Source organism: Synchiropus splendidus, chromosome 9, assembly GCF_027744825.2.
Source record: "Synchiropus splendidus isolate RoL2022-P1 chromosome 9, RoL_Sspl_1.0, whole genome shotgun sequence".
Classification (NCBI taxonomy): Eukaryota; Metazoa; Chordata; class Actinopteri; order Syngnathiformes; family Callionymidae; genus Synchiropus; species Synchiropus splendidus.
This window is the reverse complement of record NC_071342.1, coordinates 19,910,649-19,921,923: the sequence shown is the minus strand read 5'-3', so window position 1 is coordinate 19,921,923 and position 11,275 is coordinate 19,910,649. Positions and strand designations below refer to the sequence as shown.

At 49.4% G+C, this 11,275-nt stretch overlaps 2 protein-coding genes across 2 annotated transcripts; one reads left to right on the top strand and one right to left on the bottom strand.

Annotated features, from left to right (window-relative positions):
- The first annotated feature begins 148 nt into the window (after positions 1 to 148).
- sec23ip (SEC23 interacting protein) lies at positions 149 to 7,067 on the top strand. The gene is made up of 17 exons (XM_053875690.1): positions 149 to 347; positions 612 to 1,129; positions 1,193 to 1,400; positions 1,484 to 1,677; positions 1,738 to 1,827; positions 1,894 to 2,014; positions 2,081 to 2,170; positions 2,239 to 2,380; positions 2,451 to 2,659; positions 4,118 to 4,368; positions 4,500 to 4,595; positions 4,656 to 4,811; positions 4,869 to 5,024; positions 5,117 to 5,219; positions 5,919 to 6,101; positions 6,179 to 6,341; positions 6,651 to 7,067. Exons 1-17 carry the CDS (start codon positions 215 to 217, stop codon positions 6,730 to 6,732), a joined length of 2,895 nt encoding a protein of 964 aa, XP_053731665.1. The 5' UTR covers positions 149 to 214; the 3' UTR covers positions 6,733 to 7,067.
- On the bottom strand, positions 6,912 to 10,962 carry csgalnact2 (chondroitin sulfate N-acetylgalactosaminyltransferase 2). Its single transcript, XM_053875692.1, has 8 exons — positions 10,827 to 10,962; positions 9,570 to 10,411; positions 9,112 to 9,328; positions 8,950 to 9,051; positions 8,706 to 8,884; positions 8,549 to 8,643; positions 8,400 to 8,481; positions 6,912 to 8,003 (listed from the first exon to the last, which is right to left on the bottom strand). The coding sequence occupies exons 2-8, from the start codon at positions 10,219 to 10,221 to the stop codon at positions 7,711 to 7,713; spliced, it is 1,620 nt and encodes a 539-aa protein (XP_053731667.1). The 5' UTR covers positions 10,222 to 10,411; positions 10,827 to 10,962; the 3' UTR covers positions 6,912 to 7,710.
- Between the last annotated feature and the right edge of the window lie 313 nt (positions 10,963 to 11,275).

The window sequence follows — 11,275 nt, the reverse complement described above, 5'->3', positions numbered from 1 at the left end:
AGTAACTCCCTCCTGCCTCTGGGCGGCGACATAGAAATACTGTTGAAGTTTCTGCGTGTACTTTGTAGATCTATATATCATGTGCAAGCCTGTCTATCACTGCTACTTGTTAGCTCGGTGATTTGAAGATCAGTTTGCAGAGGAAACGTCGACTGCGCTTCACGAACACTCCCCCTGGTCCAGACCGGCAGTGGCTACGTGTAATTTGGGTAAAATGGCAGATAGAAGAAACAACAATTTGCCCAACTCTAGTTCCAATTTACTGTTTAGCGCTGCCCCGGAATTCAACTTCAACCTGCCTTTTATTCCTGTGAGCCAAGCAACCGGCCCGGCGGTGCTGTCAGGAGGTAAGATGACCGTGGGGATGATGCTAGCTAGCGGTGGCGACCGATCAGCTGTTCCTACATAACCAAACTACCGAGTTGGAATCCAAAGTAGTCATCATTTGAGTGGCTAAATACAATTTTTCTTATAACTAGTCGCTGTACCAACATGTCACTCCGTCTACTATTTCGATATATTGACCGTTCCGTGTGTTTTTTTTTGGTTGAAGTAGCTAAGCACATGAAGTACACTAAAGCCAACTAAACATTCCTGGTGTGCTCCTGCAGAAGATTCTACCGATGTGGGAGAAGAAGACAGCTTTTTAGGTCAGACCTCCGCTAATGGCCCCCCACCTTCTACATTCAACTACTTCTCCAGTCCAGGAGGAAACGGCGATCCCTTTGCCTCCATCGGCCAGTCGCCATGCCCCCCTCCGCCAGCGCTTTCTGCATCTCCCATGACAACGTGTCCAGTGTCAACTCTTCCCAGCAATGCCAGCATGGCGCCGACGCCAGCGCCTCCTGCCTCATACATGAACTCTGCTCCTTCAGTGTTTGGCAGTGGGGTGTATCAGAGTCCGATGGGACGCCAAACTCCTCCCCCCAGCTCGATGACCCCTCCGCCTCCACAGATGCAGCCACAGAGTCATAACCCGTACCGACACACTGCTGCCAGCAGCAAAGCCAATCCTTATATTCCTGCACCCGAGGTCTTACCGCCTAGTCACATGCCACAGCAGAATCCCTACTCTCTCAGCTCCTCCATGCCACAAACATTCCCTCCGCCTGGACCTTCCTTCACTAAGGTATCACTAGTGATCGTAGTAATGTTCTCCAATGTGTCTGCTGAAACTTCTTAACGTCTGCAGCCGCCTCCAACTCAGCTGCATGCACCGACTCCGCCACCCCCCACTGCTGGAGCTGTCGTCCCTGCTGGTCCCATGATGCCGTACAACTACAACGTCTACGAGGCAGTTCATCCTCACTGGTTCTACTGCAAACTTGTGGAATCCAAAAGTGTTTGGCTTCCGTTTAGCTTCATTGACTCTCTTCAGCTGGAGGAGACGTATAACTCTGGTAATAGAAATGACCTCAATCTTGATGTTGATCTCTGCTTAACCATCAAAGAACGTATAACAGTGTTGGTTGCCATCCTCTAGTTCAACCAGACCCGGAAAATGTGATCGTCCGGACAGATGGCGGACGCTACGACGTGCAGCTCTACGACCGCCTGCGATCTGCCGTTTACTGGGAGGAGGAGCCGACGGAGGTCCGACGCTGCTCATGGTTCTATAAGGGAGATGCAGACAGCCGCTTTATTCCTTACTCTGAGGAGTTCAGTGAAAAACTGGAGGTTTGTCGTCTGCTTCATGGAGTTCGATGACAGCATGTACTGATATATTTGCCTCTTTAGACAGAATACAAGAAAGCTGTATCAACCAATCAGTGGCACCGCAGGCTGGAGTTCCCGTCAGGAGAAACCATTGTGATGCACAATCCCAAGGTAAAAAGTGGAGAAGGCTTACTGCCCACCTCAGGTCAGTGAGTGCTGAGCTTCTCTTCTTTGCAGGTAATAGTTCAGTTCCAGCCAGCCTCCATGCCAGACGAGTGGGGCACGACTCAGGATGGACAGACGAGGCCTCGGGTGGTCAAGAGAGGCATTGACGATGACCACGATGAAGTGCCTGATGGTATTCACTGCTGTTGCTAGTCCAGTTTCCGCAGCATTAGTAAGTGTCGGTACTCTCTTCTTGCAGGCGAGCTCTCCAAAGTGGATCATCTTGTGTTCATGGTTCACGGGATCGGACCCGTGTGCGACCTGAGGTTTCGGAGCATGGTGGAGTGCGGTCAGTACAACGCTGCCCTCTGTTCTCGGTGATGTGGCTTTAAATTCACCCGCAACCTTCACTTCCAGTGGACGACTTCCGCAGCGTGTCGCTGAAGCTGCTGCAGAGTCACTTCAAGAAATCATGTGACGAACACACCATCAGCCGTGTAGAGTTCCTGCCTGTCCAGTGGCACACTGCCCTGCACGGAGACGCTACAGGGGTGGACAGGTGACAGCCCTTGTTGGCAAAGTATTTGCCTTCAAATGATTGAAATGTCATATTTTCTTTCCTTGTGCAGACGAATAAAGAAGATCACACTGCCGAGCACTGGACGTTTACGTCACTTCACCAATGAAACCTTGCTGGACGTACTTTTCTACAACAGCCCCACCTACTGCCAGACCATCATGGACACGGTGGCTCTGGAGATCAACCGACTCTACGACCTTTTCAAGCAGAGGAACCCCGACTACAGTGGAGGGATATCGGTGGCCGGGCACAGCTTAGGTAACTTGTCTCTAGAGAGTCACTACAGGTGAACATAGGTTACAAATATAACCTGTCAAAAGTGTGGAAAACCTAAACGTTGATTTACAGACATCTGCTGTCACTTCTGCAAACACACTCGTCGTCATTCCACTGAGTCATTTGTGAGGTCAATAGAGGCACATGTTTCACATCCTGTTGTGGAAGTCTGGTTCTGAGCTTCTGACGTGGACTGACCTGCTTGTCAGATGACAAAGGTTCTTTGTTGGCACAAAGAAGACATTAAACAATGCCTGAAAAAGATCTGTAGCCACATCAAACACTGAACTGGCTGCTGACAATAAGTCATAGTTGCTCTTCCAGGTAATGTGCTTGACGGGAGGCTACCTAGAAGGCAGGAGCGCCACCTAAAGATCAACCTTGACCTGCCATGTAGGGATGGGCGATAACTTATCGTACACAATATACTGCCAAACACAACAAACGCCACGATGACAATTCTGTTTCTCACGATAAATTCGTTGACTGCCAACACGTGATAGTTGTGGAGAGTGTGGTGGACTTTGGTTCACGATCGTAACTTATTTTTAATCCAGGGAATCTTTGATAATGACACTGGTCGACTCTCTGGATCCCTGTATATTTTATTCGATGGAGTGGTCCTCATAGGTTCTCTGACGCGGTCGTCTGCCTTGGTTCACATCAACACATGCAGGTCTCATGCTGTGCTGGTGCCTCGGCCAAACACCCTGGTGAAAATAGTTGGATATTGGACGGAGCTCCGCTCCGCTATCGGCGGCAGCGTCATCTTCCGCGTCCCCATTAGGGTTCACTGATCGCGGACACACTCTCACAGGCAGCGCTAATGCTACGACCCAGCATCAGTTAGGGACCATCAACAAATTCTAAAGCAGTCAAAGTATTAGTGAAATCTTCAATAAGGCAATGAAAAACAACCATTTTCGGAGAGAGAATTGTGAAAAGGTTTTTCATCACACAAGACAAAGGACTGACAGTTTGTATCATGGTTTGGAGAATAGAATATGACTAAACGATAATTTCTTCACATGATTTCTAAAATTTCTTCAGTAGCATCTAGGAAATGTGTCCAGAATGGTTCATAGTTAAAGTCAACCTTTCAGAGACATGAGATACAAAAGACAGACGGCTCAATTTAACCCCTAAATAAAGCTGGTAGAGCAGCCTGTCAGACACCAGCGGCTTCTACCAGAGACGTGAAACATTGAATCTCTACACTTAGTTAACTATTATATTGAAACATAAATGAAATAAATAATGATGTTGGAGACAAACTCCACTAATAAGTTTCATCATAAAACAGTTTCAAGAGAGACAGTAGTGTCCAACACAAGGAATAGGTCCATATCGCCCATCCCTACTGCCATGTTATGGGAGCCAGAGAGGTTTTCAAGAATTTGTTTTTAGAAAGGAAGGTGAAGTGACTGTCTCTTCACGCAGGCTCCCTGATCGTCTTCGACCTGCTGTCCAATCAGAAGACAGCCACCTCTGTGCCAATCATGCCCACTGCCAATCCAGATGTCCAACAGGTGGCGCCTCCTGTGGCGGCCCCAGTGATTCCTCCAGCTGTGGAGGACGAGCGGAAAGAAGGCGGGGAGGAGTTTGAGACATTGGCCTCAGTGCTTGAACATCTGAGCCTGGCAGAGTACCAGAAGACCTTCGAAGAGGAGAAGATCGATATAGAGTCTTTTGTGAGTTCTGGCATGACCTCTTGTGTTAGTCTGACCCAGTTTGTAAATCTGATACTGCAATGGGTCAGAATCCAGTTCCAAATGAAAAAGACGTTTTTCAGGTCATTCTTCTCTTTTCCTTTGCGATTCAGCTGATGTGCACCATCGAGGACTTGAAGGAGATGGGAATCCCACTCGGTCCCAGAAAGAAAATTGCTAAGTTTGTCAAAGAGCGAGTGAATAAGCAGGTGAGTCACCTTGGTTTCTGACTCATCGCCGGCGACGCCTGACTCTGTGTTGATCTTCAGGCTGCGGCTGAGCAGAAGAAGGCTGAGGTCCAGGCCGTGGCGCCCCTCCCTGCTCCGGAGCTTCCCCCAGATACCTCCATGACGAAGTCTCCCACAGGCAGAGGGATCAGCTCCATCCACGTGGACTACAACTACTCTGAGACGGGCACCGGGCAGGTACACGACGGCTCTGTGTGTGGAAGAGAAATGGGCAAACAGCAAGTTCTCCTGCAGGTGTCGGTGGTCTACCACAATCTGGACTTCAACCCGGTGAACTTCTTCGCCTTGGGGTCTCCCATTGGCATGTACCTCACTGTCCGCGGTCTGGAGAGGATCGAGGAGACGTACCAGCTGCCCACGTGCAGCGGCTTCTTCAATATATACCACCCAGTGAGTTTCTCTGAACTGCTCCATCTGAAATGAAAACAAAACACTTGTGTGTCGATTGCATCTGTAATCGTTCGATGACCTTCCTGCCGCAGCTCGACCCCGTGGCCTACAGGATCGAGCCTCTGATCGTACCTGAGCTAGAGTTGAAGCCGGTGTTGATCCCACATCACAAAGGAAGGAAAAGGCTCCATCTTGGTACGACCTTCTTCAACAGTGTAACAGTGCTGGCGGATTATTCAAATCTGGCTTCAAAAGCGGGACAAGTTTCTTCCTACATTTAGGGTCATGACTGATCCGGCCACTTTTAAGGGCTTTGTCCTTTTATTCAGCGTTTTTCAACTGGGGCGCTGCGGCACGCTAGTGTGCTGTGAGAGACTGTCAGGTGTGTCGTGGGAAAATGATCCAAAAACTTTGTTGATACTCATGGACTGACAAAGTTTGCTTTGTGGTTTTAAAGTTGGTGAAAAACTAAATGCACAACAAAATAAATGCACTCCAAAATGTTAAGAGAGAAAGAGTAATTGTATTATGAAGCAAGGATTTGTCTGGAAACTCAAAACTACAATAAAATCATGCAAAAGAGATAGAGAGAGTTATTTAAAGTAAGTAAATAAAAAAAATAAATCATGATATATTTTGCCATATTGCCCGCCCCTTTCTGGACACATTTGAAACAAGTAGATTTTCTGCAATTTGTTTCTGCAAATAGACCATCAAAATAACAACCGAGTGTCAGTAGCTACAGTTTTTCACAAGTGAATAGGGATTTTCTATAGGACTTTATAGGCCGAGCTTCCTTTGGTGGTGTGCCGCGGGATTTTTTCAATGAAACAACGGTGCCGTGGATAGAAAAAGGTTGAAAAACACTGCTCTTATTGATCCGTGTTTTGACAGAGCTGAAGGAGAGTCTGACCAGGATGGGCTCCGACCTGAAGCAGGGCTTCATCAGTTCCCTCCGCAGCGCCTGGCAGACGCTCAATGACTTTGCGCGCGCCCACACGTCCACCGCTCAGCTTCAGGCAGAGCTGGCCATGGTGGCCAATCAGATCGAGGAGCAGGAGAAGCAGGCGCGGGAGGGTGAGGGCTCCGCCGCCAAGCAGCTGCTACCTGGCCCCAGATGTCCTGTTGTTGAGCGGTTTGTCAATAATTCACAGAGCAAAAACTCCCAGAGAACCCGGAGCCGCCAAAGGAAGAGGAGCCTCAGGTGAAGGTTGGGATGCTGAACGGAGGCCGACGCATCGACTACGTGCTGCAGGAGAAGCCCATCGAGAGCTTCAACGAGTACCTCTTCGCCCTCCAGAGTCACCTTTGCTACTGGTACCTTTTGAAGTGTTTCACTCATGAAAACATTGGCATATAGTTTTAGAATTCAAAAATGTTTCTATTTATTTGTAAATCTAGCGTGTCTACACTTGTCTATGTAGTTTAATGGACACAGCAGCTGTTACTAGATTTATCCTCTCAAACATCAAATACTCCTTTGATGTTTTGGAGTTTGTCCCCCACTGTTGGCGATATAGTCTTTCAGTTTTTCTCAAGTTAAGAAAAAGTTAGTGATCTTTCTCTGTCTGCTGAAGAAGTACCTTGCATCTGCACAGTCATGAACATGTGCTCCTCCACCTGCAGGGAATCAGAAGACACGGTGCTGCTCATTCTCAAGGAGATCTACAAGACCATGGGGATCCACCCGGAGCAGATGGTTCATTAAACTAGCTGACGGGAAACATTTTCTACTTTCATTCTTTAGTTCTTTCCTTTTGTATGCAGATGAATAATACAAATTGTATTATACCATTTGTCTTAAATTAAGAAATCATAAGACTTTTATAGAGTAAATTATAGCGTTACTGCATGCGTCAGCAGCAGAAACGACCCGGACATTGCAGTGAATAACAGTGTCAGTATGTTTATTTTATGGCCAAAATTAAAAAACCATGTTGTTTTACAAACACTGAGCCGTGTAGCGCTGAAATGAAATGACTGTAAGAATATCTACAGAAGATATGAATAAAGGTATTTACATTGAAACATTGACCTGTGCTGCCGTCACTCGGAACCCCCCCCCCTCGGTCACCCTCACATGTTGGCACAATCATCGCCGACCAAATATTTACAGGGCAGCCAAACACAGAACAGATGTTTTAGTGCGGAGTCAGCAGATCAGCACGCCATTCTGTACGGACGGATTGTCGCATAACAAAGAAACAGTCCCTTTGTGGTCACATGAAATTAAAAATATATCATTTATGGCTCCAGTTTTGTCGCAAACACAAAGATCCTTTATCTGCTGCGTCGACCGGCGCCTGAGGCTGGTAATAAATACTGTACGTCCTTTAGTAACAAATGAATCGTGTTTTTTCGACTGGAATGTGTCAGGATTCACACGACAGCTTCGTTCTCCAACAACAGTTTCAGACTTGATCCCTTCATGTTAATATTTGCAACCACCAAAATGAGCGGGTGAAAATCCCTGTCCATGCATCTGTGGTAACAGATATCCATCAATGGTCCAGTACCATTTCATGAATCCAGACATGAGGATGTGACTGCATGCATTTGAAACTGTGTTCTTGACTCCACAGGCTTCACATTGCTTGTTATCGTACATTCATTTGTCTACAGATGTGCAGTTGAAATGCTGGAGGATCTGTGTGACTGGACTCGGAGCCTCACAGTGCTCGGAGCTTCAGTCCTCGGTTCTGCTCTGAGTCTTAAAAGCCTGCTTCCGGAGGTGCGTCTCGATCTCCTCGCGGAACACCAGCATGCCCAGGTGAGAGTGCGAGGCCTCGTTCATGGCTTTGGACTGGATGCACATGCGGTACTGCTCCGGGGTCAGCTCGTCCGCGCACTGCTTCTCGTGCCACAGGTGGAAGAGCCCCGACACCGGGGTGCGGATCACGATGAGGTCGCTGCGGAGATACTTTTTGTACAAGTGGACGTCTTCCACACCCCAGCCCTTCACGTCCAGGTCGAATCCCCCTGGAGGAGAGAGAGAGCGTGTCACTCGAGGGGGTTGCAGGAGAACGTGGACGTTGTGGGTTATACACAGAGGAATCTTAAGTTGCATCCACTGATCCTGTTACTGTAGACACCCAGTTTTCATTGGCACAAACCATTGGAATATCATCACACACCAGCTGCAAGAATGAGGATCAGCCCCTCTGAGTTTGAGCAGGAAACAAACAAGGTTCAGAGTGGATCAACTGCCTTTTTTTATGTTAAAACGGTTCCATGTAAGTTGTATTTTAATGTGTCCTACAATACTGCAAAGCTGTTTTGAGATCACGAGGCAGCATCACTCTGGTTTTGGAACCTCTCGCCTGCCTGACAGAAGCTCAGAAAAGGGCTGACAGTGGGGACAGAAGAAAAACTCACCAATGCTGAGGAAGTCAGAGCGATACTGGCAGGTCATCCCGAAACCAAAGTCCCTCCAGAAGCCGGCGTCTTTCTTATGAATCTGTCTCAACAGACGGCAGAGGAAACATGAGCTCTTCACGTTATTGTTTTTGATGACTGAAACTCACCAACTGCAGTTCAATGGGCGGAGCCAGCTCCAGATTTCCGTAAACAATGGCAGGATTGTAGAGACTGAAGACGACCGGGTAAAAGACTTTCTTGTCTGCAAGACCAAAGGTTCACCGTCATCTGAGGCAGGAAGGGACGGAGGGGAGTTGAACCTACTGGGAGCCGCCTGCAGTCGGCAGGTGTTGAGGAACTCCAGGGTGAAGTGGATGTCGACGTCGCAGAAGAACATCAGGACGTCTCCGCTCTTCCAGGCGTGCGCTCCGATGTCCAGACCTCGGCCGCGGGAGAACTCCTCGTCCACTGGGATCAGAGTGTAGTTGGAGAAGTTCTCCTCCCTGAGACGACACTTGAGTTACAGGGGCGACACAGAAGCTCTGTTTCGGTGATACCCACGACCCACCTGGACATGCTCTCCAGAGCCGCCTTCACCTCCTGCAGACTGTCTTGACCGAAGTGGACCACAGTGAGATGAACTCGCTTGTCCTGCTGCACACACACCTCCCTGCACAGACGTGTGGTGGTCAACACACTCATGTGTGAGCAGAGCGGCGGCGTCTCTCACCTGAAGTTGTGCAGGAACTGGATGAAGGTGTCCACTCTGCCCGCCAGCGGCACGATGATGTTGATGACCATTCCCGACGTCTCCACCGAGGTGCTGCGGACCTTCATCAGTGGACCAAAGGGCCTGAAGAGCGTGACGTGACGGAAGTTGCTGGAATCTTCCTTCACGAAGAAAAGCTCGTAGAGCGAGCCCTTGTCTCGCTCTGTCCTGTACAGTCCTGCCCAAACCAGACCTGTTAGTCAGAGTCTTCACAGAGAACCATTGGAACGCTGCCATTTCATGAGCCACAAACTCTCTACGAGTCCTCATGAAGAGCGTCGGCACATGTCCACGTGGGTAGAGGCCCCGGGGCAGACCTAGCACAGCGTTTGCCAGAGTACAGCTACAATGCTAAAAGCTAAAATGATGGACTACCCTCACAGCAGGAAGCTCTATGCTCACTGACAGGAAACACCTACCCTCGGTGAAGTGAGCCTCGCTGTAGATCTGCCTCTGCATGGGCACGTCGTCCTCCACGCCGTCCTCCTCGTCTGGGTTGTTGATGATATCCAGAGCCGTCTCGATGACCTCCACCAGCTCGTCCCTGCGATCCTTGCGCACGGGCTTCTCCTCCGGGTGTCGGGTCAGACCCATCTCCAGCTGGTACACCTTGGAGGAGGTGAAGCTCTGGAAGGGGACCAGCGCGTACTCGCTGGGCAGGCGTGCGCCCGTGTTCACCTCCGCCTTGTCGATCTGGGAGTGCAGGAACTCCAGCAGATCTCCAGGCTCCTGGTCTTTAGTTTCCACCAGCCCTTGCACGCCTGGCGGCTCCTTCTTCTCCTGCAGCAGCTTGAGTTTCTCGCTCATCTCCTGCAGCTCCTGCTTGAGCTGAGCGATCTGGCGCTTCAGGCTGGAGGCGCGGTTCAGATGGCGCTCCTCCTGCTCCTGCAGCAGCCCCTGGTAGTGCTCCTTCCCGTAGGGCTCCCCCGCGATCCCGGGCAGGAGCAGGCTGACGTCGGCCGGCGGCGTGCACTCCAACAGGTAGGCGAACAGCAGCAGCACCAGCAGCAGGAACAGACCCAGGAAGAGCCATCGCGCCCGGCCCTGGAGCGGCGACCCCCGCCTGGGCATCACGCTCACACACACACGCACGCACGCACGCGCTATAGCAGGCAGGTCTGCATGTCCATCCAATCACATCACTCACACAACTCTCGGACTCTCTCCGGGGCACCGCCACACGCCTCCCAGACTCATGTCTTCACCATCTCCACCATTGTCGTCGCACCTCCATGAGTTTCACACCAGTCCAGGGTGCCACCTGAGCACAAACAAAACATGACTGACATGCATTCAAACGCCGCCTAGCGTCTTCAAACAGCAACACCGAGCCTTGAGTGACGCAGGGGGGAAACTCTGCACTAAAACACAAGTGAATTAGACGCGGAATTGTTCGTTTTTAACAGCCTGAACCGCAGCTCACAGCTCGGAGGAAAACACGGCGAGATGGTCACCGATACAAGAAGAGTGCCGTGATTTCAAAATAAGAGCCACACATACTAGTCGCAAGAGACGTTTAAAGCCGTTGACCTCACTTATTTTGAAAAGCACACATCGGATATGAATCGGCACCGCGTTTGTTTTATCGCTGGTCTAAGCTCAAGCTTTCCAGCTAACTCCCCGTCCCATTTCTACATTCGTGACAAGTGGTGTGTAGTTTACAAAAAAGTACTCACCTCTTGTCGCTATCCTCCATCATTCCGTGGGCTTAGGTTTGGAGGTTTTTTAACATGGCGACTCAGTCAGTCAGACTGTGATACAAAATGCCACGGAGTAAAGAGGAGAGACTGCCGTGATTGACTTCCGGTGGAGGGAAGCCAATCAGCGCGTTGTACCGGCGTGACGTCATCGTGTGATGCTTGGCGTGAAGAACGTTGCGAAATATTTTATTTTGTAGTCTCTCATGTTCCTACTGGAAGCCTTTAGTTCATGGTTTAAAAAGAGGTTATTCGTTTTTAATATAATCATCAAGTTTTGCTTAAAATAACAAATACCGGGCGTTATTCTTCACTGAAAATGTGAGTTTCATCATGTCAAATGGTTTTCGAATAAATCCCCATTCACCGCATTTTATCTTTCCATACATGCATAAGCAAAAGTATTTAGTTCGGCGTAACTCGAACTG

Coding starts and splice junctions, on each gene's coding strand:
- sec23ip (XM_053875690.1), top strand. CDS start 215: ATGGCAGATAGAAGAAACAACAATTTGCCCAACTCTAGTTCCAATTTA. Junction 2,015..2,080: donor CCACGATGAAGTGCCTGATG/GTATTCACTGCT, acceptor CTCTTCTTGCAG/GCGAGCTCTCCAAAGTGGAT. Junction 4,596..4,655: donor AAGAGCGAGTGAATAAGCAG/GTGAGTCACCTT, acceptor GTTGATCTTCAG/GCTGCGGCTGAGCAGAAGAA.
- csgalnact2 (XM_053875692.1), bottom strand. CDS start 10,221: ATGCCCAGGCGGGGGTCGCCGCTCCAGGGCCGGGCGCGATGGCTCTTC. Junction 9,329..9,569: donor CGAGGCTCACTTCACCGAGG/GTAGGTGTTTCC, acceptor TGGTTTGGGCAG/GACTGTACAGGACAGAGCGA. Junction 8,004..8,399: donor CTCTGACTTCCTCAGCATTG/GTGAGTTTTTCT, acceptor TCTCTCCTCCAG/GGGGATTCGACCTGGACGTG.